At 36.6% G+C, this 27,716-nt stretch overlaps 1 protein-coding gene across 6 annotated transcripts in view; it reads left to right on the plus strand.

Moving 5' to 3' along the window:
- RIMS1 (regulating synaptic membrane exocytosis 1) overlaps positions 1-27,673 on the plus strand; it is a 445,434-nt gene extending 417,761 nt beyond the window's left edge. For all 6 annotated transcript variants that reach the window (XM_090282657.1, XM_090282656.1, XM_090282654.1 and 3 more), the window contains 5 exons: positions 18,111-18,249; positions 20,562-20,674; positions 23,595-23,696; positions 24,530-24,669; positions 26,009-27,673. In XM_090282657.1, the coding sequence (XP_090138783.1) occupies positions 18,111-18,249; positions 20,562-20,674; positions 23,595-23,696; positions 24,530-24,669; positions 26,009-26,227 (713 nt within the window). In that variant the 3' untranslated portion in view covers positions 26,228-27,673. The remainder of the gene's footprint in view (positions 1-18,110; positions 18,250-20,561; positions 20,675-23,594; positions 23,697-24,529; positions 24,670-26,008) is intronic.
- Positions 27,674-27,716: the final 43 nt, after the last annotated feature.

Below are 27,716 nucleotides of genomic sequence, written 5' to 3' on the forward strand. Positions count from 1 at the left end.
TGTTAGAGAGAGAGAGAGAGAGAGAGAGAGAAAGAGAGAATGAGGGTCTTCTGTGGGTAGTTCTTATGCTAATTTGTTTAATTGACATTTTATTTCTGTGTTTCCCCAGCCATATGCTAGCCTAGTGTTGATTACAAAAGCTGTTAAGTCAAAACATGGTTCCTTCATCAAGAAGTTGAAAATATTTGCAAATAGTGGAATTTATGAGTATAATTATTATATTCTGGGTTGCAAGAAAGCCAGAATATTGTCAATATTATACTGCAATGTCCTTGAGAGGAAAATATAAAGGGTAAAGGAGGCATCTTGTTCCACAATTGATACTGCTCGTATAGATTGCCATGGTATTTAACTTTTACAAAATTAGACATTTCTCATCAGAGTTGTTTATGTATTCCTCAGATAATTCTTTTCACCTATGCCTTCCATAGTTCTTAATTTTTAATTTTTTTTTTGCCTTTAACTTAGCAAATAGTAAAGACTTCAAATCCATAAAAATTGATTTCTTTCTCATTGATTTAGATTTGACTGGTTATTACCTTTCTAAAAACATAAACTTATTTTGTAGAGACATACAGCTGAAATGAACTTACCAAAAATTTAGGGTACCAGGGACATTCAGTACTGTTCTCCTATTGTACACTTTTAGGGCAAATGTCAAGAAGCATTATGAGAGCCTTTCATTCTAGTTCAGAATTAGATTTGCAAACAAAATCTTCTTGTCTCTAAGGAGAATGCCAGAACTAAGAGTGATTTTTCAGAACCATGTCTAACCTGCAGTGATTGGGTTCCCATTCATTTTGAGGATACTATATATAGCTGCATCCATTGTCCTCCACTTATTACATAACGCTTTATTGTAGCAGAGATGTTCAAGTCGCTGGTGGCTGGACTTGGTCTGTCAAAGTGTAAACAAATGGAGTGTGACGATGTGTGTCCTTTTTAAAACAGTCTTAGGAATAAAGGACAGTCCACTCTGTGCTTCACTGCTTTCATGATGAAACTTTTTCTTTTCTTTTTTTTTTTTTTTTACAAAATGGAATTGACGTTTTCATCTACAATAAAGGGCAGACCAAGACTGGGAACAAAACGATTCAGGCTTTAATCTTCACTGTGGCATTAAGGAGCTTGTGTGACCACAAGCTAAGTCTTCAACCTCACTTTCCTGGGTTCTTTAAACAAAGAGTTAGGATGACACCACTTTATTTTTAATGTTCTGATGCCAAGTTTCAGATATGGTCTATTCTAAAATAAATCAGTGTAATCCACATCTCATATGCATTTCAGGATTTCAGCCCAATGTTTATTTTTGTATTCTTTTAATCTTTATTTGATATGGATTGAAAATAAGTATGTATTGCCAATATAAGATTAGTTTACTGCTTTAATATTGCATAAACCTCAAATATATTAAGCATTTAATATTCTTATAAATTTGCTTATGTTCTAATGAAAAAATTTCAGGTTTGCATAGCTTTTATCATAGTGTTTTCCTTCCAATCTTGGCCATGTTCACTCACTACCACTTGTCAGAGTGTAATATCTTATCTTTGCAGGCTACTATCACAGCAACACCATAGACTAGTTGGTTTACAAACAACATAAATTTATTTCTCACCATTTGGGAGGCCGGAAGTCCAAGACCAAGGACCAGCGTGGTCAGGTTTGGGGAGGACGCGCCTCCTGGTTTAGAGATAGCCATCTTTTGGCTGTAACCTCACATGGTGGAAGGAGCGAGCAAGCTCCTTGGGATCTCTGTTATAAGGCACTGATCCCACGCGTGAAGGCTTTGCAAACCTCATGACTTAATCACCTCCCCAAACCCCACTTCCACATACCATCCTTTTGAGTATTAGGTTTCAATATATGAATGTGGGACTGGGAGGCACAAAAATTCAGTCTACAGCATGCAGACCAATCAGGATCAAACATTTTTTGTGTGGTTAACACTGCATGCTGCTCTTAGCTCCTCAAACTCTCAGGACTGTCACTGTTTTACAATCAGTTTAGTCAGGACAAGGCCTTGAGAGTAATAAGCAGCATCTGAAAAATGAGAGGCAGATAGTAATTGACTTTGCTAGCAGTGTTAAATTACCAACATTACGTGCATCATTTCTATTTACCCTTTTGTTACCACATTCACCTCACTAAAGCTTGCCCCTCTGCTTGGGCACATTCATCGTTTTCCTACAGAATCTTTAAATGCTGTACTTAACATAGTTTAGTCAATTCCTTAAAGTCCCTGAAGTCTAGGTAATGCAATTCTGTAGTTAGGTAAACCGTGGCCCTCAGATTTTCCCTTCACCAGCATAGATTTTAGGCTTTTATTGTATTATATTTTTCAAGTTCTTGTTTGCCTCATTTTTAAAGGTGTAAGGTAGTGGAGTAAAAATTAAAGACCCCCCGATTTTTAATATTCTGTTTTACCAATTTTCACCACCAAACATTCTTTCTTTATATCCTATGGAGTTTTTTCTTTTGCTCTTTGTATGTGCAAGTATATGTTTTGTTATTTAACACTTACTCTAACCACAGTCAGTAGAGAAGCAGCCAACCAGCAGTTTCTCAAATCTCTCAAGCACACAAGCCTGATCAGATGAACCCTTTTGTATATAAATGATGTTATTGCTAGTCATGGAATCATTCTTTATGGGCCACACACAACCAGCTCCCAAGTTAGTCCCCAAACCTGTGTGGCCACACCTCAAATAACCACTGTTCACTTCACTTGCCCGTTTTGCTGCCTGTCCTGCTCATACTGCAAGCCATGCTTTGATCTCCATGTCAGACTGAAGTGAAATCGTCAGAGCATTTTGCTTTGCAGGACACGCTGGTCAGAATCACACTGTGCTGATGGCCACCCTCACACCTGTGGTCTTTTAGCCACAAGAAAAGTGATCTATCTTTCTCTTCTTCTCTCCCCTCTCCTCACTCCCCACTTACTAATTCATTCTCCTCTCTCCTCTCAGAATCTGCCAAATTTCTCCTGAATTTACTAACTTAACTCCTTCTGTGGCTACTAGCCAATCCCAATACCTTTCCCTCCTTTAAATCATAAATTATCTTTCTGATCACTCAGTAATTAGGTAGAATTTTAACATTTTTTAAATTCTGACCCTGTGTATGTCAGCTGGGTATTAGAAAGAAATCAAGCTGATGACCTAACATATACCAGCTAGATGTAGTTAGTAATCAGAAATCCAAATAAACGTCCCATTAGGACATATCAGACTGAGGTGAAGCATTTCCAGATAGTAATATTTTGGGAGAGTACAGTAGTTCTGAATTCTGACTTTCACAGTTGATTCTGCTTCCTCTACAGTGACACATAGAATCTCCTATGTTGTCTACAGGTCTCTAGGGGTAGTGGGACAAGGTTGGGCAGGGTGGGCCAATGAGTCTGGATTGCTTTGTAACTGAGATACTGCATGTATGGGATCTCTGTAGTATTTTCTTGCTGCTGACTCCCTAAAGTTTACTGGTGCACATGTTTCTAATTTTTGCCAACAGAATTAAAGTGTCTCATCTGCCAATGAAATTTTGAATGCCCTTATTGATAAAATGGAAACTGGATTATTTATTTCACTACCACCAATGGTAAAGCTGTCTCTCTGACAGCCCGCTAATATTTCTTACCTCTTAATTTAATAAATGCAAGAGAAAAGAGAGAACTGCTAGGGTCTGAATTTACTTTCTCATTCTGAAAATTCTGGAGTTAAAAAAATAATGTGACTTCCAATTTTATAGTTTTAAAAAGGCTAATCTTGGTGCTGTCATTTTCTTCGGAGCCTTTGCGTAAATCTTAGTAAATAAAGTTTTCACTTTGTATTAAAAATTTGTAGTCAAGTACTCAATTATATGATCATAATCCAGACAGTACAATCTGTGCTGGCACATCCTGTTTTATTCTGTGAAGTGTAAGTCTATTATACTGAACCTCTTTCTCTGTCATCCCACTCTTACCCTCCCTGGTTTTCTTGAGGAATATGCTTTCTGGGTCCATAGACTTTGTGGCCCCATAGTGCCAACATACAGATGGTGAACCTGAGGGACAGAGGAGTGAGGATTGAGTCTTCAGAGATACGCACATCCAGTAGAACTGTACTTCTACACATCTCTTCCTTCTTCTTGGACCCCCAAGTTTCCCGAACTGATGGGAGTGGTGGACTCTAGGACAGACAATAGGGTTTTGTGACTCACAGAGGACTTCCTTGGGTTTTTAATGATCAAAATTTATCATAAGTTTTTCAGAGCCTGACTAAAACTTCATATAAAAGTACCCAGCAGATTTCTCCTAGTGGTAATTCTTCAAATGGATCAAAGTAAGCAATTCATTGTATTATGAGGCCTGGGACAGTTTTATAAATGAGAGATTCTAGCCTTTCCCAAATCCCTGGTCAAGAAAAGGAAGCCTGCACACTCTTTGTCATTGAAAAGCTGTAAACCAGCTTACAAAATGCTAAATTGGCTTTTGGTTTTCTACTTTGACAGAAAAATCTTTGTAGTGACTAAAGTGTTCAAGTTGCAATTTAGAATTCTGACTCAGAGTTCTGTACTTGAACTTGGCTTACTCCCATCTCACACCGAGATGTGCTTCTCATCTCCTCCTATTCCTACCCATTGGGTCTGTCATACATCCCGAGGGGTCTTGCACACATGTTTAAGTATGCCCATATCCACTTGGACATCGGGGTATGCACATTGGGGTTGCTTTCCTTTGAGCAGATAATTTTAGGATCTGGAGCTTAGTTCGTAAGGGCAGACATGGGCTCCAGGTCGGCATGAGATCTGGGTAGGTACACCTTCTTGATCCCCTTTTGATCCATGGGGAAGGGAAGGTACATGCTCTGTGAAGGGGTGAGGCCATGAGAGGGCCAGGGCAGGGCCCTGTAAGCCATAAGAAGAGGGTTTACGGGCTATATGGAGATGGTCTTTTCATAGCACCTTATATAAAATATGTCCTGATTAACTGTCTGTTTTGATTAACCCATTCTGTAATTTGATATCTGTCAAATTTTATTTTATATACAGACCCTTTATACCCATCTGATTTGTTAGGAAATCATGGCCAATGCTGGGAGGGAAACAAAAATTCCTTGTTATGTGAAGTCTGCCTTTAAGAGCTGGTGAAACCAATTGTATTCTGTCCCTGTAGCATTTATATCGATTGTATTTATTCCTGTCTTTCAGTTATTGTCTCATACGGCGTTCTAAGTTTATGCCTCCCTCCCTTCTAACAGACATACACATACACACACGCCCTCTGCCTCTCCATGGTAGATTAGGAAAATCTAGGCCTGAATACAATAAATAAATTCCTGCTTTGCTACTGGTTAAAGTTATACTGAGCTCCCCAAATCGGAAGCTACCCTATTGCCCTTTAGTACCCACTGTTTAGCGTGCCTGATGTTGTGCCTTTGAATTTCAGTGTGGGCCTGTCAGTGATGACTAGTTACACACGACAGGTCTCTCCTACATTTGCTGTACTTTTGTTTCAGTTCCTCTCAAGAATCCCTGCCTGTCTCTTTAAGTTGCCCTGTTGAGTCTCCTCAACGATTTTCTTATTGCCACATAGCTCATATTTCAGATCAGGTCATTTTAGTTTTGCTGAAAATTCATCTAATTTGTTTCAAGGAATGTGGTAAGAAGCACAGAGAGCCTACTTTCTTTTCTAGAATATAGAAAAACGATCTTACTCATTTTCTTTGTGATCACAAACTCTCATTCCCTCTTGTAATGACCAGTGCAGTGTAAGCATCCCCACTCCGTAACTGGGAACTTCATGCATGCAGGTTTGTTTCAGAATATTAAACTACTAGGAAAGGATACCTCTGTTTATTGTACCCTGCAGGGTACCTTATACGATGGTGATATTTAATGAACATTATTTATTTATGGATTCTCTCCCTCTAATCCTACATTCTCTGAGACTTCATAGGGAAGAAGAATTTCCACTAACTCTATTGTTATAAGAGCAGCCTCTTCTTTTAAGTATGAAAATACTATAGAGAACCAATGTAATAACTCAAGTTTCTGATCTAAAGATACAAATTAGAGAGTACTCTTCACAAAACTGCTATTTTATTTTTTAAATCCACACTGGGATTTATTTAGATACTATGTACTGTGACATAGAATAGGCTGCTGTAACAAATTACCTCTGGGTGTAGTGGCTTAATCAAGAATGTCACATAATAGTCCAGGTGGGCAGTCCATTTTGGGGCTGGTGTAGTGGCTCTATCACGTGAGGGACCCAGACCCTGCCAACATCAAGAACTCCCATCCTGAGGCCCAAAGGAGCTGTTGCAGCTCCCACTATCATAACCCCAAGCCATCGAGAGGGGAGAAGAAAAGGGAAGCGTGGTCAGTCCTTTGCCGGAAGAATGATGGAAGTTCTGTCTCCAAGAGAGAAGGGTAAGAATGGATACTGGGAGCATGAGTAGTCTCTGTGACAGGTTGCAACTTAATTAGGGTCCATTCTGAATGGCATTTTGAGTTAAATATGAGGCACAGGAAGATGTGCTTTGAGTAGAGGAAGGGGAATAAGCATCATTCAACTTAGAGATCTAACCTTTGCAAAATACTTTGAGATCTTATTTTGTAACAATAGATGACTTAAGTAGGTGCTAGACACTGTGCTGTGTGCTTTACAAGGATTGTCTCATTTACTATTCAGAATAATCCTGAAAACAAGGTGTTATCATCCCCTCCTCCATTTCTTGGATGGGGAGGGAGTGAGGCCTAGAGGAACTAAGGAAACTGCCTGTGGACACAGAACTAATAAGCGGTAGAGCTTACAGCTGGCCCTTGGATCTAGACATCCTGATTCCAGAGCTGCCCTCAAACCACTTTCAGTGCATCTACCACGTGGGGTATTATGCTGCCTTTTGAAGTTGGGTAGGAGGAAAGATTCCTTAAATAGTAATATATTGAGTTTAAACAAAAAATTTAAAAAGAAAACATGAAACATATGTAAAACAGTTGCTTCTTTCTAGCTGCTTTTTTTTTTTTTTACAGTTAGGATGGAAAATTATAAGAATATATTCAAGGTTTATACTTAATAAATGAAATCCAGCTTTATCTAAAATATTAATTTGAACCAAAAACAAGAGTAAATAAAACAGAGTTGATCTAAATGTGTTATATTTATTATTCCTAGCAAATAAATCTGAGGCCTTATTTTCTGAACATCAAGTTGTTAATAAATTACTTGGCTATATTCATGTAATACTTCAGACCACTTTTTTGTTTTGTTTTGTTTTTGTTTTTTAATTCGGTAATTTATTTATTTTTTAAGTATATTTTATTGATTATATTGTTACAATAGTTCCAATTTTTTCCCCTTTGCTCCCCTCCACCCAGCACCCCACTTCCCCCAGCAATCCCCTCCCAAATCCATGCCCATGGGTCGTACATAAAAGCTCTCCCGCTTTACCCTTTCATATATTCTTCTTCTTTTTTTTAATAATTAATTAATTAATTTAACAATAAAAAATAACAATCCTTCCCTCTCAGATATTAAGACCCTTTATAATCTTATAAAGGACAATGGACGAAGGTCTCGAGCTCCTCTAGCTGCTTCAAGCTGGACATGGTCGTCATCCTACCTACCCTTGGGTCCAGAAATCCCTAGCCCACTTTTTAATAAAGGCGACCTGAAACAAATCCATCCTACTATTTGGGGCTTAATCTCATCCTCAGACCATATCATTGGTGATTATTTATCTTTAGGTGCTTTAAATTACATTTAAATAATCACATTTATTAAATGAAATGACTTTAAAGTGTTAAAATAACAGTATGTCACTCCCTAGATGTATTATTTTGCTTGAGCTGGCATTAAAAAAAAAAAAAGAAAAAGAAAACCACAGACTAGATGGTTGGATAACAGAAATTTATCCTTGTATTCTCACAGTTTTGAAGGCTGGACATCCAAGATCAGGACATGGGCCAGTTTGGTTTCCTCAAAGGCCTCTGTCCCAGGCTTGCAGATGGCTGCCTTCTTGCTGCCTCTTCAGCTGGTGGCCTCTCTGTATGTCCTAATGTCCCCTTCTTGCAAGGACGCCAGTTAGGTACGATTAGGACCTCCCTAGTAGCCTTAGTTTAACTTGTTCACCTCTTTAAAGGCCTTATCTCCAAATATTTGTGTTCTAAGGTACTGGCAGTTAGAACTTCAACCTATGACTTTTAAGGAGCAAAATTCAGTCCATAACACGGACCTACTTGGAAATGTTGAGGCCGTTACATCAAACAATTTGCAACAGTGAGAAGTTCAGCGTTTGAATTTCCCCCCTTCCTTTTACTTTGGCCAAAGTAGGATGCATTACAGGTGGTATGTTTCAGTGACCATAAACTTCTTTACCTAAATTTTTTTTTTTGCAGCCTTGTTAAGTTTAACATGCAAATTATTTAAAAGATTATCCTGAACTTGCTTCCATTTATACCAACTGGGCAAGAGGAAAATTGATGTCACATTAGCAAATGGTATGCTGAAAAGATCAACTGTGACTGAGTGAATTAAACAGATATGACACCAGGTATTACAGTCACTTATAACAATGCCAGGCTTCTCACCAGAGAATAACTATTAGCCACAGAAGGACTGAAACAATAAAGGTCATTTGTTCAGCACAGATTAATCTTTTTTCTAAAGCTGCATCTGTAGAGAACTTGAAGTTCATGGTAACCAAAGAAAACACTTTACCTCTTTTGGGTTATGGGAGAAGATTACTACATCACTGAAAAAGGTTTGAAGTATTCTGAACATATCATCAAGGGAATTTATTCCATCCAGCTCTCAGAAGTATTCTGAATGATACTATTTTTAGCTTTTTGACCACTATATTTCTTTTATTATAAATCTCATTGGCAAATGGGAAGAGGAAAGGGCCATTGTAGACTTAATGACTTGTAGAATTAACCTGGAGAATAAATGAGGGAAAACCATAAAAGTCAAAAAATCATCATGCACTTTTCTAAAAATAACCTTTAGAACTGTGACATTTTTACAAGTTGTACTTTTTTGGCCTGTTCATGCCAAGCCAAAAAACCTTGGCACAATGCAAAAGCAGCAGTTTTTGTTTGTCTATTTACTATAATAACAGACTACCTAATAAAAATTTCTGACTGTGTGGTTACTACAACACTAGAAGCATCTGACATCAACAAAGAACAGATGGATATTTTCTCTTAAAGAATGATTATTAGAGATTTACAACACTATTACTGTATCATATTATATATACTGCAAATTACACAAAATTTTATCTGGATAATACTGGTATTGGGCAGATCAAGACCATGAGATTATTAAGAATAGATTAATAACCATACAAAATTCACACAAATGATATGTAACCGTGCACCTTGAGAGCATTGGGCAAAACGCCTATATGCCCCACCCCCTTGCTTCTCTAGCATCCAGGTCTCACTCTCCGTACTCACCATTCACTTAACTCTGGTCATTCTGGAAATGTAATTATCTCAAGGGGCCTTGCTGTTTATCATCTCAGGCCCTTTAAGCTACTGCTCTCTTGGCCTTAAATACAAATCCCCCCCTTCACCATCTGCATGGAGTTAAAATTCCCTTTGAAAATCCCTTGGATACCAATCCATAGTTTCTCAGTAAATGTAATACTCAGTTTGACTTGATTGCTGATGCTTTGTTTGAACACCAGATAAAATAGTGGGTTTGTTTTGCAGGCAGCCTATTTTAGAGATCATCATAAACACCAGATTTATCTTTAGAAATGAAAACAAAGTAAAGGGAGAGAAGACTGGCATTTCTCACCTCCTGATGCCACCAGGCTCATGCCCATTTAGTGGCAGGCCAAGCAGCAGGCTCACACTCTGTTTCAGTCGTCTTCTCTCTTCCCTTCTCTTCCTCTACTGAATTTATGTACAATAAATGCCTAAAGCTAGATACGTATAAAATAAATCCTCTTTGTTGTGCTACACTGAATCACAACTGAACTTGTGCTTAGTTTCTCCTACTAGGCAATGACATGGCTGGCTCAGGGCCCCATACACAGCACAGTGCCCAAAGCACTCCAGATAGTTCCTTGAATAGGTAAGTATAGGAATGAATGAACAAAACTATCATATTGACGACATTTTTCTTTGTAAAAATTACTGAGTTTTGTCACTGTACATATAAAAAAATGGTATCCTTGATCTTAGTTGTTACCTTCATGGTAACCAAAAGGTTGAACTGCCTCTATAGTTTTTCTTTGTGAGGAAATAGATCATTATTGCATTTCTCTTTTGGACCCAAATCATCAATCAATGAGGTGATTTTTTTTTTTTACTGATTTTTTTTCAATTAATTGATGGAACTGGTTTCATTTGGCATTAGAGACTGCTTTGATCGAAAGATGATTTATTGTGCAAAACATCATGATGTATCCTCAAAAAATTAAAAGTGGAACTCCTTTCTGATCCAGCAATTCCACTTCTGAGAATAAATCCTAAGGATCCTGAAACACCAATGCAAAAATATATATACACCTCTCTGTTCATAGCGGCACTATAATAGCCAAGATGAGTGGATAAAATAGCTGTAGCACATTTACACAATGGAATACTATGCAACAGTAAGAAAAGAAGACACTCTTACATTTTACAACAGCATGAATGGATCTGGAGAATATTATGCTAAGTGAAAGAATCCAATCAGTGAAAGACAAATACTACATAATTTCAGTTACATGTGGAATCTGATGAACATAATAAACTAACCACAGAATAGAAACAGATGCATAAATATATAGAACAGATTGACAGTGCACAGTGCACAGCGATGAAAAGGGAGGGACTGGATGAAAGATGGTGAAGGGATTAATTGAGAACGTTTATGGACAACGATATGGGGATTAACAGGGAAAGGAGAGACTGGGGCTGGTTGGAGGCGAGGAAGGGGAGAAAAAGCAGGAACAATTGTAATTGCATAAGCAACTATTTAAAAAGATAGGTAAAAAAGAAACATGATTTATTGGACATTATTACCTCTCCAACCAATAATAATAGATCTAAAAATGCAGTGTTATTCCCTGTGCATTTAATAATTCCTGTCTTCATGGAACCAAACTCTAATATCGTATCACACATCTTTAAAAATATACAGCCTCCTCTAATGTTACGTGACTTTCCAAATACTCTCTTCATTACAACAAACCTCTTCAAAATAGTTATAGGGATTGTTTCTCCTTACTCACCTCTCATTCTCTTCCGAGCGGCCATTCCTTCTAGGCTCCCACTCCTACTACGTACTTCACTGTCAGCCCTTCTGTGTCTATTCCTTACTAATACCCTAACTAGTAATCAGTTTTTTACTTCTTGAAACACCTGATTCTTTTGATTTCTGTAGCATAACACCTATCCCTCCCCACACCTTAAAAGGTCTTTGTAGACTTAACAATCTAGACTTTCTTCTGGACCTCTGATTATAGAACTCCCTTAGGCTCCATTCTGCTTACTCTTTTTATATCTCTACTTCCTCCCTATTATATTTAGTACCACAAATTTTAATTCAGTCTTCATGCCAATATATCTGTCCATCTGTCTGTCTACCTACCTGTTTCTGGTGCTGACCCATCCCTCATGGTTCTGAATCTTTCATGGCTATTTAGGAAGCACCTCAAACATCCAAAAGAGAACTCATGGTATCCACCACCAACAAAGATCTCCCTTTTCAGTAATTGACACTATCACTCAACTAGTTACCCTAACTAAAACCCTAAAAATTACTGATTTCTTCTATTTTTTGAAACCACCTCTACATCTAATAGACCAAGTCCTATAAGCTCCTCTTCAAAATTTAATCAATGCCCTTTCTCCTCCCTAATCTCCACTGCTACTTCCCTAACCTAAGCCACTATTTGTCTCTTCTTAAGTAGGAAAGTAACTTTCCAAACCTTCCCCCTGCTTTCACTTCTAGTTTGTATCATTCATTCTTCACACAATAGCTAGAGGAGTCCTTCAAAAATGTGATCAGATCATGACCCTTCCCGGTGACTTCCCATCACACTCAATGCAAAATCCAGGTACTTTCCAGCGGGTCCTGTACCACCAGGTCCTTCGACGTCTTCCACTCCATCTTCTCCTTGTCTGCCTTACATCACCCTTTCATAGCTTTCTCAAAAAGGCCGAGGAAGGACAGCCACTCCTCGGCCTGGAACATCCTCCCTTTTAGATTTTTGTATGTCTGGCTCTTTCTTTACATTCTCAGAAGTGACCTTCCTTGCCCAGCTGATCGAAAGTAATTCACTACCGAGACAGTCTCTTCAGCTTTATTTCTTTTCTGTGATGATTACCAATATTTAAAATCATCATGTTAACTTATTTGCTTTAGTTTATTATATGAGCTATAACATCTAAAATGATGCCTATTATAGGTACTTGGTGCTTAATGATTATTTATATAATGAATTAATAAGTCAGCGGGGTTCCTAAATATAACACATCTCTAAATATGAAAAGAGAGTGTAAGTTCTTATGCAGATATGACACTTTGGAATATTCTATGAGACAAGGTTTTCCCCCAGGTATTATGAGTTTTACTAAATTTTATGTGTTTGTAAACATAGAATATTAAAATATACATAATTTTCTAATCATTTTGTTATTTGTATAATACTTGGGACAGCGTTTTAAGTCAAAGATTTCATGTCATAATTTGATAGTAGAGATCATGTTTTTATCAAGTTAATGATTCCTTAATGGATAAAAAATTATTAAATAATAGTGATACTGTTAATAACCATAATAGTATTTTCTAATAGTTAATGGTTTAATGTAATAATATTAAAAATACATGTATGTAACACTTATGCTATACATATTACAGCGTATGCAGAGAGATAGTTACAGAGGTTTATATGCATTTGTACTTGTATAGAATATATGTGATTTTTAACAAAGTTTTCAAATGAACTTATAAGCCCACATGAGAACATATACATGAAAATACCTGTGTAGCTAAACCATTGTTATATCTGTAAAATAAATAAGATCAGATTTTATGTTTTCCTAAATCAATATAATGGAATGATCACAAGACTAAGATTCAGAAAATCAGGTTTCTAATGAAGCTTATGCTACTAACTAAAGTGATGTTGAGCAAGTCATTATAGTCACCAGAATGTAAGCTCCATCTGGGCAGGGATTTTTGTCTGTTGTGTTCATTGCTGTGTTAACGGCATCTAGGAAAGGCTGGTCCCAGTGTAAGTGCTGAACAAATATCTGTTGCATGAATCATGCTTTGCTAAATTTAGTTTCCACACCTACAAAACAGTACTCCTTCCAACTCTTTCATTCTAAGTAATATTAGAGCCCTTATGTATCTAAATGAGACAGATTCATAGCTGGAACTATTTATTAAGCTTTAACTTGGGCCTTCATAAAATTTTTTAGACCATCAAAGCTCGTTTCATGAATATTAACATGAATAAGGCAAGAGGTAAATTGGTCCATGTTTGCCATCTTCAGAGAACTAAAACAAAAACTTTAAAATTAAAAATGTATAACTCAGATTCACAAAATTAAATAAGTATAAAAGGAAGGTCAATAACCAACTTCTCAAATCATGTGTTTTTTTTTTTTTTTTTTTTTTTAAGTATGTAGCATTTACATTTTAGGAGCTATTAAGGTTTAAAATTACTCTAAAATGTTGGCACACCCTGTGGACATACCCTTCTTTAAGAAAACTTGATATTCCAGTTAAAAAAGACAAATTAATAGATTCTTCACTTTTAAATTTTTTTCTTTTCATTATTTGAACATATATGTAATGAATTACAACCATGTGAAACCAGTGTGGGGAAACGCACAGAGATCAGGTCTTGACAACCAACTGCCACTGACCTCAGGACTGCCAGGCGTGCACAGAGCCCTGAGGTCTCTGGTGACAGAGCCTCTTGGCCAGAGTCAACATCGACATTGAAAAGATTGCAGAAGAAGCTGGAGAACTGTGTGCTACTGACAAAACAAAAGCCCCGTCTTGACCACCACTGCAGCCTTCCCACTCCACTCAGCAGGACAAATTCCTCAGTGCAGTGTAACTTCCCTGCTCCCTGTGGCTTCTGTACTTCCTCCATACCGGCGCTGAATGAGATCCTGACTCCTTTTGAATAAACACATTGCTGCTCTTACCCCATCTATCCCTTCTCCCCATTATCCTGCCTAATTTTTTCATAGCACTTACTACCTGTCATCTTATTTGTTCATTGTATTTCTTGTGTACACACACACTAGGATGTAAGCTCCAGGATAGCAAGAAATGTGTCATTTATCAGAATGTCCCTGGCACCTAGAACAGTGTGTGACACATATTAGGGTTTTACTGAATATTTGTTGGCTAAATAGATGGGTGGATGGGTGGATGGATGAAAAACTGAATGAATGAACACTAACGTGAATCTCCTTACTGTTCATCCTTTTAACTGTTTCTCCTCCAGTTTCCACCATCACCTCATCATTTAGATTTAAAATTTGCCCACATTTTTTCTAGTCATGATCCTCTGAGAATTTGATGTTCCACCCTGGTTTTATTGCCTTATCCTGTCTTGGGTAAATATTTGTCACAATTCTTCTTGGCTCACATCAGTAATAAACCCTTGGGATTTGCCCCTACCCAGGTGGGACCTCTGACATGTTGCTCTGCCACAAGACTTCATAAAATACCCACATCTAAGAAGGAGGCACAGTATATAAATAAATATATACAACATCTGTCCAGAAGGTATCCAGCCATGTAATATAAAAAATAGAGACACGAAGAAGGTAATAAATACAAGAAACATTGTACACAGAACAGTGACTCCTCAGTCCCCTTCAAAGTAGGCGCCTTGGGACCTCACACAGTTCTCCCAATCACGATCAGCTGCCCCGTTGTATTTTACTGAATCTTGTCAATTGTCTGAAATGTCTTCCCTTTCAAAGGTGATTTTAGTTTTGGGAAAAGCCAGAAGATGCAGAGCACCAAATCTGGGCTGTAGGGAGGCTGAGTCATGTGGGTGATTTGATACTTTGCCAAAAAAGCTTTGTATGAGACTTGATGCATGAGCAGGTGTGTTGTCATGATGAAGCTGCCAATCATCAGTTCCCCATAGCTGCAGCTTTCTGAATCACCCAAATAGTTTCTGCAGAGGAATGTTCAAGCTTAACGCAAAATTTGATGCAGATCCATTGCTCTACTTGCTTAGTCATTTTAAATGCAATGACCGCACAGTACAGATGCTCACTCAATTGTGTCTACTGCCCCCACTGACTAGTACAGTGAAGGTGTCATTGTTCACGCGTGCACATTTCTGTCCACTCACCTTGGCTGCCAGGTTACATCAATGTCACGCAAACCATTCTCATATTAACAATGGCTGGACTTTTTCTGGACAGACCTCTTATGTACCAAAACTTAACAGTATTTAGAATGGCCATAAATGAAGTCCCTGCCTTTGGTAAGTGTACACATTCTATGCCAACAAGTCAAATGTACAGGACAAAGACCAGAAAGGGAAAATGTAGAAAATTCCTATTCTTTCTGTGGGTAAATGGGTGCGTCCGTATAAATGTTGGTAGGAGGGCAAATTGCTACAATATCTCTAAAGGACAACTTAGAAATAGCTATTAAGATAAAACAGATCCCTACCCTTTCACTAGCATTTCAACTTCTAGAAATTTATTCTCTAAAATCTCTCCATTGACAACTAAAAATATCCCAAATGCTCATCAGTAAGGAGATGGTTTAATTATGATACCATATAACCTTACAATGGAACAGTGCAATCATTAAAAAGAATAAATATGGACATGTTTGTATTATAATTATATTAAGTGGAATGGAGAAAACTGCATTTTAGTATCTGTGCTGTGAACCTGTTAACTGAGTTTATACCACTGTTCTATATACTAGGGATAACAGTAAGCAGTAACTGTAGTCACATGTCCTTGTCCTTCTAGAAATAAGTTCTATTTGGGGAAACAGACAATAAACAAACATAGAGCAATACTATGAAGAAATATAATGCATGTCAAGGGGATAAAAATTGATAAGGATTGGAAGAAGCCTCTCTGAGGATGTGGCATCAGAATGGAGACCTGAATTAAATGAGGGAGCAAGGCAAGAAAATTAGGACAGCTAGTAAGGACACAGTACCTGAAGTGCGTGCTTGGAATGTACAAGAAAATTCAAGGGGTACGATGTGACTGGACAGGACAGCAATGGTCACATGGGATGAGGGGCAGAGGGCGAGGTCTGAGAGGCAGCATGGGTCTGATATGGCATTTTACAGACAATAATAACAATTTTGGATTTTCTTTTAACTCTGATGAGAAGCCATCACAAGATTTTGAGCAAAGAAGTATCATATTCAGACTTGTGTTTTTAAAGAATCACGGTGGTTCTTCTGTAGAGAATATTCAATTAATGTTGAGTCCATATTGCATAACCAATTTATCTTTTATTATAAGGCAATTTACAAAAGGGTTGAAATGGTTTATTTAATGGTGTTTTAGGCACCTGCTTCACAGAGATTTTTATGGAGATTGAAAAGTTTGTGTATATTCATATACTGTATATGTAGTTTATGTATATGAGGGGGGACCCAAAAAAAGAATTTATTTATTAAAAATTGTGTGTGTATTCTTATGTGTTTAAACTCCAGTCATCTTCAAAGTACTCTTCATTCGATGCAGTACACCTATCAAGACTTTTTGCACTGCTCAAAACACTTTTTGGACTAGTCAATGTTGATGCCTTTGAAGTGCTTCTGCCATTTTTTGTTTCACCTCTTGCACATCAGCAAAATGTTTCCCTTCGAGGGCTTTTTTCATCTTGAGAAACAAGAAAAAAATAGTTGCTCAGGGTGAGATAGGGTGAATAGGGAGATTGGAGTCATGCTGTTTTTTATCAAAACATTGATCACTCAGCATGATGTGGGTAGATACACTCACAAATCACCCATCATGAAATAGGCAAAGGTGTTGAAAGAATCTTCAAACTAAATTCACTGAAGTGGAACAGCCTCTCACAACAATGCCAGATGGTACTTGGATACAGATGGGTTCCTAGAACACTCACTTAGCAGGGGAAGCCTGTACTATAAGGTACCCACCCTCCAGAAAATAATTCCAGTTTTTAGGGGTTCTCCCTTCATATAGTTATGTATATAGAGCATTTTTCATATATTATCAATGGATATTAAATAATTTATGAAAAATTGAAATAAAACCACAAATGCTTATAGAATGTATAAATGAAAAAGGCATGGCAGATATTAAAAGTTCAATAGTTTTTCTAAGCTTTTGACATTGCTCGTGTTAAATAAATGTTTTAGAATTACAGTTCCATGCTATGAATAGAATGCTGGTTAACCCATTTCAAAGGGGCTCAGGGAAGTTGCTCTGAACTTAAAGAGTTTATCAAGAAAATGATCAGCCAGTAAAGTTCACAGTACATATAGAGACTTGCGCCCAACCATCAGTGTGGTCAGCTGAGTGAAAAGGCCATGCGATGACTTTGAAGCCTTGGATTTAAGATAACAGCTATTCTACCTACATGGATAATATACATGCCATCTTAAATGAGATTATGTATGTTAAAGTATTGCAAAAATCATTTTAAAAAAATACTAAGGTTTCTCTTTATGAGGATTGCTGATACATGGCAGTACCAAAAATGGTATTTTTTTGTCCTTGGTTCCAAGTGCCTCTTCTCCTTTAAAGGACATGGCGCACACATGGAGGTCTGTCCCCACGCATTTGGAGCATTCCCGACTAGCTTGTTCAGCATTATCTTTCCATGTAGTAGTTCAATGCCAGATCCAGTTTTTCACTGAAGTTCACACCTTCATCAGCAGCAATGCAGTGAGTTCCTTTTGGCCCACAGAGATTGGGGCAGCCTCTGGAACAGGAGCCATGCTCTGCCGTTGCTGCCCCACCTCTTGGCCAAGGGCACACTTTGGCAAAACGAATTTATTCATCAGATGATGCTCTTAGACATTATTTTTCTGAGTAAGCTCTTAACTATGTGAATAATTAACTATTGTGTTTGCAGGGTCAATATTTAGGAAACTGTCTCAACAAAACTTAGAGTTTCCTTCCCTCTCCCCTGCCAGAGTCCAGCCACAAGAAGTTAAAAAGCACCATACAGAGAAGCACAGAAACGGGAATGGCAGCCGAAATGAGGAAAATGGTGAGGCAGCCAAGCCGGGAGTCCACTGACGGCAGCATCAACAGTTACAGCTCCGAGGGCAAGTAAGTGATGTCGGCACAGCTGAGTGGCTTTAGAACCACAGCGTTATAGGTAAAATCACAAAGCCACCACGGTTATTGTGGAGCTTCTTTATTCACCTAGCAGGTGGCAGGCATGCCTCTGCATCTACCTGGTCACTCAGAACTTTCACAGGAATGACAAAACATTGGGTTAACATAAATTGATTTCTATCATCCAGAAAAGCTCAGAATAGTCCATTAATGGATGTTTATTGTGGATATGTCACATTAAATGAGTTCTTCCCTATGGGAGACCCATTGTCTGGCCCGGTTACCAAAATCTGAATTAAAATTTAGAAGTGAGGAACTAATTTCCCATTATTTCTACTTTTCTCCAAACTATTTGGGGGTCTAAGTTGTAAGTCTGACACTCTCATAATAGCAACTTACATTTCCTTGTTTATAAAACATCACTAACTCATTTTCACCTTAGGATAAAAGATCAGAATCTATCTTGTTAATTTTTTTTATTAAAGAGTTTTAGTTAATTCTTAATTAATTTTTTAAATATAACTAGATTTTTGTGTTGCTTATATAGTTTGTTTTTTACAATTTCATATACATTTCTACACAAAAACTGAATTTTCCTATGCTTGAGAATATTTCTGGTAAAACTTCACTTTTACTGAGGTGACAGATCTTACAAATTAGTAATTATTATCCTGCAGTGGATTACTTGGGGATTGACCATGTACAAATTTTTTATAATTTTTCATTTATTACCATTAATATATCTCATTTACCAATTAATATTAATATTTTATTTTATTTTGCTGGAAATTTTCCGTTTTGTTCAGAAAATGAAATAAAATTATGCCAAGTTAATATTTATAATATGCTTTCCCATTCTAAAACTAGTAAATTTATTTATTTGATCAAGTGATTGGGATACATGCTTCCAGCAAGATACAGCTAAGAACAAAAGTCAATAGGAGTGAAAGTTAGAGAAATAAACTTGCTGAAAAAATACCAGTATTTGATGAAGTATTATAAAACAATGTGCAAATGTAAGACTGGAGACATTATTTTTATACATAAAATTTAACAAGTCAAACAATATGTACCTATTTTTTTATATAAGAATTAACAAGTCAAATAATATTTACTTCTACCATGGATAAGCCCCTTGACCTCTCAAGGATTTATTTTCATAGCTTCTGGAAGGGATAATAATAGATACCCCAATTCCCTTGATTGTGAGGAAATAATATGAGTGGAGGCATGTTGGAAACAATAAATCCCTATGGACATCTGCTTATTCAAAAAATACTCATTGAAGTCCAACTTACAAGCCTGGTTCGTGTTACCCAGGATACACCAATAAATAAGAAGCACATACTCACTGCTCCGGTGAAGCTCATAGCCCAGGAAACTCAGGCAGTCATGATGTAGTAAGAAATAGACATATTTTAATCAGTTTATTTCCATTTGAACTAAATAAGAATCTCAGAAATAAAAAAATTAATTCTTTTAAAAATAAATAAATTAATAACTTTATTAGTAAATGAGATATATACTATGCTATAATATTTAAGAAAGTATTAGGCATTTTTTAAGTTTAGCATTAATGTTACTCAATGTTTATGAGCAATTATTTATGTAAATTTCATGATATAGAACTTTGCATCTTATTTGTTATGTCAATAATATATTTATGTAGGGATTTTTATTTGTAAGTGTCTAGAAAATGTAATATATTAAAAGCTATAACTGAGCTGTCCTGAATAGAACATCAGCTTTTATTTTATTTTTATTTTTTAATTTATTTTATTGTTTTTCTATCACAGTTGTCCCACTTTTTCCCCCATTGCTCCCCCCCACCCAGCCCACCCCTTCTCCCATAGTCAATCCCCACCCTGTTGTCCATGTCCATGGGTCATTTATACCAGTTCCTTTACTAAACCCTTCCCCTACTTACCCTCCTTCTCTCTCTACCCCCCCCCCCAATAACTGTTACTCTGTTCCTTGTTCAATTTTGTTCATTTGTTTGTGTTGTTCCTTAGTCTCCTGTATTAGGTGATATCATATGGTATTTTTCTTTCGTTGCCTGGCTTATTTCGCTAAGCATAATTCTCTCTAGTTCCATCAGCTTTTAATTTGAGAGTTTAGATCTTTTTTCAATCAATGCTGAGCTTCACTCATATGCTTGCTTACTTCAGAGGCGACGCAGTAAATAAACTGATTGTATAAACAGTATTTATGATTCATGATCAGAATTAGTACTCAAATGGAAACTAATGAAAAGAGTTTTGGAAGATCTAATGCTTTGATTTTTTTTGTCCTTTTCCTAATAGCTTAATATTTCCTGGAGTGCGACTAGGAGCAGATAGTCAATTCAGTGATTTTCTTGATGGACTAGGACCAGCCCAGCTTGTTGGCCGCCAAACCCTCGCCACCCCTGCAATGGGTAAGAACCATATTTTCTACAGGAAAATTGACATCTCCTGGTTGACAAGGTCATAATAGTAATGCAAGTGAAAAGTAACATTTCAGCTAGTGTGTTCTTGGTTTCAAATGGTTATTCTAATTTCTAATGTATTTTTCTAACTTGAGACATTAAGTAAAATGAATAAAGTTAGTGCTACAACTTTAAATTATCAGAAAAGCCCTGTCAAGATAGTCTATAATGGATCCAAATGTAGGATAAAAGGTAGGATTTCACAGCATGGAAAAAAGAATGGGTTATTCGGTAAAGAAGGTTGGTATAAATGTTTAATTATGTAAAATAATGAAATTGCCTTCCTACTTAAAAACTTTTAAAAAATAATATGTTAGACTAAATTGCAAAGAGAAATAATGGTGGAGAAAGATATTGGAAAATACTGATAAACACTTCAGGTAATGTTTCTATACTCTTGGTGTAGGAAGAATTTCCAACGGATCAAACCAAAGCCAGATTAACTGAAAATATCTGCTAGCAAAATACACCCTAAGTGAAATAAAAGGAACGGCAACAAATGGAGAAAGTGAGATGTAGCATGTGCACTAGGTATTTCATGAAGAACATGAGATTCCAGTTGAAAGGACCCATGTAGTACTCAGGAGAAGAACTACAATACAGAGGCATGTCATGGAATTTCACAGGACCAGAAATTAATAGAAAATTCTTCAGGTTTCCTAAAAGGATAATTCTACACAAAAATATCAAAATCAGATATTCATTGGACTCCTTAATAATAACACTGGGAGCTACAAGGCTTCTGAGTATTACCTTCAAATTTCTGAATAACAATTGATTTCCAGAATAGAGTATGATAGCCAGCCAAATTTTCAAGTAAGTTTAAGGCTAGGAGAAATAAAAACTCAGACAGGGCAGGTCTCAAAACATTTCCCTCATAACCAGCATGAAAGCTACTGGAGGATATACTTCCACAGAATGAATGAAGTGAACTTTAAAAATTATGAACCAAACTTAGAAGAAGGTGAGATCCAATAAATAAATGCTTCAACACATAAAGAAATGATTGGTAGTGAAGGAAAACCTAAAGATAACAGCTGTAGCAAGCTTTCAAAGCAATTTGTTCAAATTGTATCATGTCAGATTTCATAAGATTAAAATCTATAGAATACCTAATATGGTTGATTTTATGGAAGAAGTAAGCAACCAGGACACAATAAGGGGTTGAATTAGTGATATGTACATAAATATGTAAGCAAATACTTTCTTAAAAGACCCTTATTAAGTGTAGGGAAAAGAAGGAACTGTCCAAGAAATTGGAAGTAATAATCATAGTGTTCCAGTTCACTCAGCTATAAATAATGTTAGATAATCATAATAATAGAAATATTAGTACTAGTAGGTAAGGGTGATAGAAAGTGTCTAGTATGTGGTGAGACGGATCAAAATTGGAAGTCAATAATAATATCTAAAAAAAAAGGGGGGGGGATAATGTAAGGATAGTATTTAGAGATAGAGGGGCAAATGCCAAAAAGTAAAAAATAAATCAAGTAAAAATTTTGAAAATTGTGAAAGCAGTGACCCTTGGAAGGCAGGAATTTGGAAGAGAGAATAAGAATCTTTTATATCAGTAAAGAAGTCTTATAGAAAAGTTTGACTCATTCAACTACATGGGTATGTGATTAAGTCAAAAACAAAAAAGACCAAGAGACCTCCAAGAGCTGAGGTCTGAAACAGAATTATAAAACTAATGAACAATCCAGAACCACAAAGTTGATCAATTGACCTGACAAATAAAGAGAATTCACAACCAAAAATTAGAGATGACATAACAAAAAATAACTTAGGCATAATTACATTTAACACGTTCCGGGGCAAAGTATCACATCCTTCAGAAAAAGGACATCTTATTAAATATGGGTAGAGGACATGACAGTCAAGACATAACAGAAGAAATACACATTGAAAATACTTAGAAATATGTTTAGCCTTCCTAATAATCAAGGAAATGCAAGTTACAACTTTTTAACTCTCAGGTTGGCATAGATTAGACATGTTGCTAATGCCACTATTAGTGGGTTATGATACTTCTGGTGGTAGTGCAAACTCGCACAGCCTTTCTGAAGGATATTTGTCAATATGCATGGGATTTTTGCATGCCCATTCAATTAGACCCAGTAATTAAAAATATGGGAATTTATGCTCAAGAAATAATTGACCAAGTGTGCAAAAATTCTCTATAAAGATATTCATGATAGTGCTGTTTATAATAACAACAATGTAGATAACCTATATTTCCATCAACAGGGATGAGGTTAAATAGGCAATGACATGCCTATATAGTGGTCCATACAATCAATAAATTGAGGATGTGTGGTCATAATAGCTAGCTACATAGATAGGTAGATAGATAGGTAGATAGATAGATAGATAGATAGATAGATAGATAAACAGATAGATAGATAGATAGATAGATAATAAGGGAGGGAAGGAGGATGGGAGAGAGGAAAGTACTTATGACATTACTAAGATATTGACCAAAACACTAATGGTGGTTTCTCTAGATAGTAGAAATATAGATAAATTATGTTTTTAATAAGAAGTATTATACTAATAAGAAGTATTAGAGTGCAGGAAGTATTATATATTGGAATACAAGGATCACTTAAAATTTTCAGTATTGTTGTCCTTAAGCAATTTATAAATGAATATGGAACTCTCGTAAAATGGCATAGTACCAGAAAAATAAAGAAAAGCATTTCAAAACCTGATTCGAAGGCAGGGAGCAAAGAGGGGACTTGAGGGGTTCTAAATATTAGTTGTTGTCAGGATCATAAAGATCATAATTTGGAGCCTGTTAGGGACCTCTATTTTTAACTGCACATAATTGAAAAGAAGCTGAAACATTTTGCTACCCCTCCACTTGCAGGTGATATACAAATTGGGATGGAGGATAAAAAAGGCCAATTAGAAGTTGAAATTATTAGAGCCCGAAGCCTCACACAAAAGCCTGGTTCCAAATCTACACCTGGTAAGGATGCTATTTGGACAAGAAAATCCTACACAGGCGAAAAACTCAAAACATTTGCTGCATTGGGATTTTATATGCTCTGTTATTTATCATCTGACTGATTAATAAGGAAGCTTTTCTGTGTTCTTTGAGTCTGTAAAAATGAATCTTTGCACAATTATTCTGTCAGAAAGTATTGGGAATAATATTGTCATATTAAGAAATGTTATGATTGTTTCTTAGCTTATATCAATTTTTATAGTTACAAATGCAAAAGTGAAAAAAAAAAAAGTTTAGTTCTAATAATAGAAGGAAACAACGAGCTTTAAGGTATAAACCTGAGCCCTGGCTGGCGTGGCTCAGTGGACTAAGCGCCGGCCTGTGAACTGAAAGGTCGCCGGTTTGATTCCCAGTCAGGGCACATGCCTGGGCTTCGGGCCAAGTCCCTGGTTGGGGGAGTGTGATAGGCAATTAACTGATGTTTATCTCACACATCAATGTTTCTCTCCCTCTCTTCCCCTCCCTTCTCCTCTCTCTGAAAATAAAAAAAGGGGGGTTTAGGGACTAACATATTTTTAAAAATAGATATAAACCTGAATTGTAATTCCAGCTATACTCCAAGTAAGTCAAAGATAACTTTGCCTACATTTATTTGAAATAAGGAAAATGGCAGTAATGATAACATATGGGAGTTAAGGAACAGAATCTATGAAGCACTGGAAATTTTAAATGATTTAAATAGTCAATGGAAAACTTTCAAAAAGCATCTCTAAATCTCTAATAAGGCAATCTCTAATAAAATCAATTTTACTTAAAGGACTAACTTTTTATATGTCAATATTACCTTTGTTTAGCTCCATATGTCAAAGTGTATCTTTTGGAAAATGGGGCCTGTATAGCTAAGAAGAAGACAAGAATTGCACGAAAAACCCTTGATCCTTTGTATCAGCAGTCCCTGGTTTTTGACGAAAGTCCACAGGGTAAAGTTCTTCAGGTCAGTAATAGTTTGTGTAACATTTTACATTGGAAACCCACATTATCCATGTAAACACTGAAGAGGTGGTCAAACAAAGAGAATGAAGTTTAGGAGGGAGAAATGTGGTATAGCATTCTTGAGTAGAAAGAATAACAAATCATTGATTTACAACACAAATAATGTATAGTGTTAAAAATATACAGGGATTTAATGGAAAACAAAAATTTAAATTTCTCTCTCCCTTCTTTTCTTCCTTTTCTCTATTCTCTCCTCTACTTTTGCCCTATTTGCCATCCCTTGCCTCTTGTTGTTAAATGATGATGATGATAGATAGATAGGTGATAGATAGATATCAAGGTAAATGATGCTATGATAGTTTATTGAACATTACTGTGTGCCAGACATAGGATACAAAAAAAGGAAGAAAGGAAAGGAAAACAAAAGTTTACAGGGACCAGCAAATAATCAGGACTGGTTGAATGTTAGGTGCATTGTTAAATGTTTGCATGTGTTACCTCTTTTAAATATTTTAACCACCATCTGCAATAAATATCATTATCTCCATTTTAAAGATGATGTCTCTGGATCACAGCGATTAAATGCTTTGGCAAAGTTACTCAGTAAATTAAAAAGGCAAGATTCACCACCCCTGCCTGTATAAAGCAGGTGAATGATTTCAGTTGAGAACCTTTATAGATAACCAGAGGACTAGAAAATAGAGGCTAGGAGAGAGTGTAAAGGAATGCTTATCTGACACCAACATTTGTTGACCGAGATTGTGAGTGAGCTCACTGACTTATTAGTCATCTGGTCAAATCAAAATTGTCAGGCAAGTTCTCAAAAAACGTCAGCTTACAATTATGTTCAACCTACCCCTTCACTAACAAGTCCATAATATAAAAGAAATGCAATGAATATTTTCATTCTTAATACATTTTCCATCATGCATTGTATGCTGATTTGGGTTGTTTTGCCTTCCTAGTTTATACAAATTTTAATTTTTATCTATCACCCTGCACATTGCTTACTAGATAGTGGTTACTGAAAAAGGTTTTGAATTTATTGGTAAATAAACCTGTAGGTTAATTCTTAATCATGGTTTATGTATGTAATACCCCTCATTGGCTAGGGAAACATTACTTTCATTCATTCCATCAAATCTAAAAATCAATGTAAAGTGTCTTTTTGAGCATCTTAAATGTTAGTATCTTCTTATCTAGTCCTCCTCCATGGTGTTAGTTATATTCCTTTCCTCTCCTTTACTGACTGGCCCACTTCCACAGAATGGTTGCTTTCAACTCTTGTAATATAAAAGAGAGAGAAGTTGAAGTTTTATTACCATTATCTGTCTCTACAGGTGATTGTCTGGGGAGACTATGGCAGAATGGACCATAAATGCTTTATGGGTGTGGCTCAAATCTTGTTGGAAGAACTTGACCTGTCCAGTATGGTAATCGGATGGTACAAATTGTTCCCACCGTCATCCCTGGTGGATCCCACACTCACTCCTCTAACCCGCCGGGCTTCCCAATCATCTCTGGAAAGTTCAACTGGGCCTCCCTGCATTCGATCATAGTGAACTCATACCAGAGTCATTTCAGTAAAACTCTACCTTTCAAGATAATAATTTGAACCAGATATTTCATGATCAAAAGCATTGTTGGAGACAGACAATCAGCTTGTGTTTTGCCTGTAGTAGTTTTTCAATACCGTGTCCCAATTGTTGTCTCAAACCCGGCTTTGTATGACAGAACAAGGCAGTCTATGAAATTACAGTAAGAGCCAATGAGCTAGTGAGAGTCACTGATGCTTCTAACAAATAGAAAAAGAGGAAACTTCAAATTTACACACACACGCACGCACACATGCACACACACACACTCCTAATCGGACAAACTGGAAACTCTCACTTTGTGACAAGTTGTATTTTACACATTTCTACACAGGCCACAAGCAGTGTTATTTCCCTGGTGTTTAAGAGGTTTTGTTATTTTGTGGTTTGTTTCTTGGCGTGTTATTTGTTGGTTTTGGATTTCTTTTGTTTTGTTTTTGCTGTTTGTTATTCTCACTAGTTTTTGGCTGTGTCATGATCAGCCTCATGATGCTGACGGAGACCCTTCCTTTCCTTTTCCAAAAGCGCCAAAAAAAAAAGGGCTGAAACAGTCTCTGTAGCATCTGCCCAAAGTGTTCAACAACTAGACAAGATGAGGCCCATGAAGGGCTTTCATTTTATAATTCTTCAAAGTCTTATGTTTGGAAACCCAGAAAACAAAAAGTTATCTTCCAAGAAAAATAATCATGGACTCACTTTTTTAAATGAAGAGCATATCTGTTTGCATTCTAAAAAGTTATTTTTGTTTTCCATTGTTTTGCATGGGAGACTTTTAAGGAAGTCAATCAGCAACTCATGCTGGAATCTAAAACTAACTGCATAATCGTACTTCAGAAACACTCCTTGTAATGCCTTTTTCTTCCTGATACTCAAAAATAAAAAGTATATGCTCATGTGTGTGAACCACACCGTTGACTTCCAAAAATGGTGACTAGAAATGGATTTGAGCCTAAGACACCTTCAGCTATGCCCAGGCTTCTCAGCCATGTCTCCATGTAGACACACCTACCTGCCCTGGAAAGAGCATGGTATGAGCTGTTCAATACTCCACTGGAAATTCCAGTTGAAATATTCTGCACTAAACTAATGTTTTTATCAAATTTTAGTTTACATTTCTTTGAGACTGATGCAAGCACAAAGCTTGATTTTTTTAATGCACAGTATCTTACTTCTTTGGGGGGCGGGAATAAAACAAAGTCAAATTTCAATTTGCATTTTCTTCATCTGAGTTTTTCTTGGCCTTGAATCTCCCTTGTGACCTCCTGTATATGTGTTACATCCTGCAGACTCTGCAGGCGCATTGCTATGTCCTCCCTCCTTTTATGAGTCACTCAACTTTTGTGATTGCACAGATAGAGCAGCATGACTTGGAACTGTTCAAAGCTGCATGCACATTTTGTAAAAAAAAAAAAAGAAAAAGAAAAAGAAAATGAGGTTATTTAATAATGTATGT

This window comes from Furipterus horrens, unplaced genomic scaffold, assembly GCF_987537825.1.
Source record: "Furipterus horrens unplaced genomic scaffold, mFurHor1.1.pri manual_scaffold_6, whole genome shotgun sequence".
NCBI classification, from domain to species: domain Eukaryota; kingdom Metazoa; phylum Chordata; class Mammalia; order Chiroptera; family Furipteridae; genus Furipterus; species Furipterus horrens.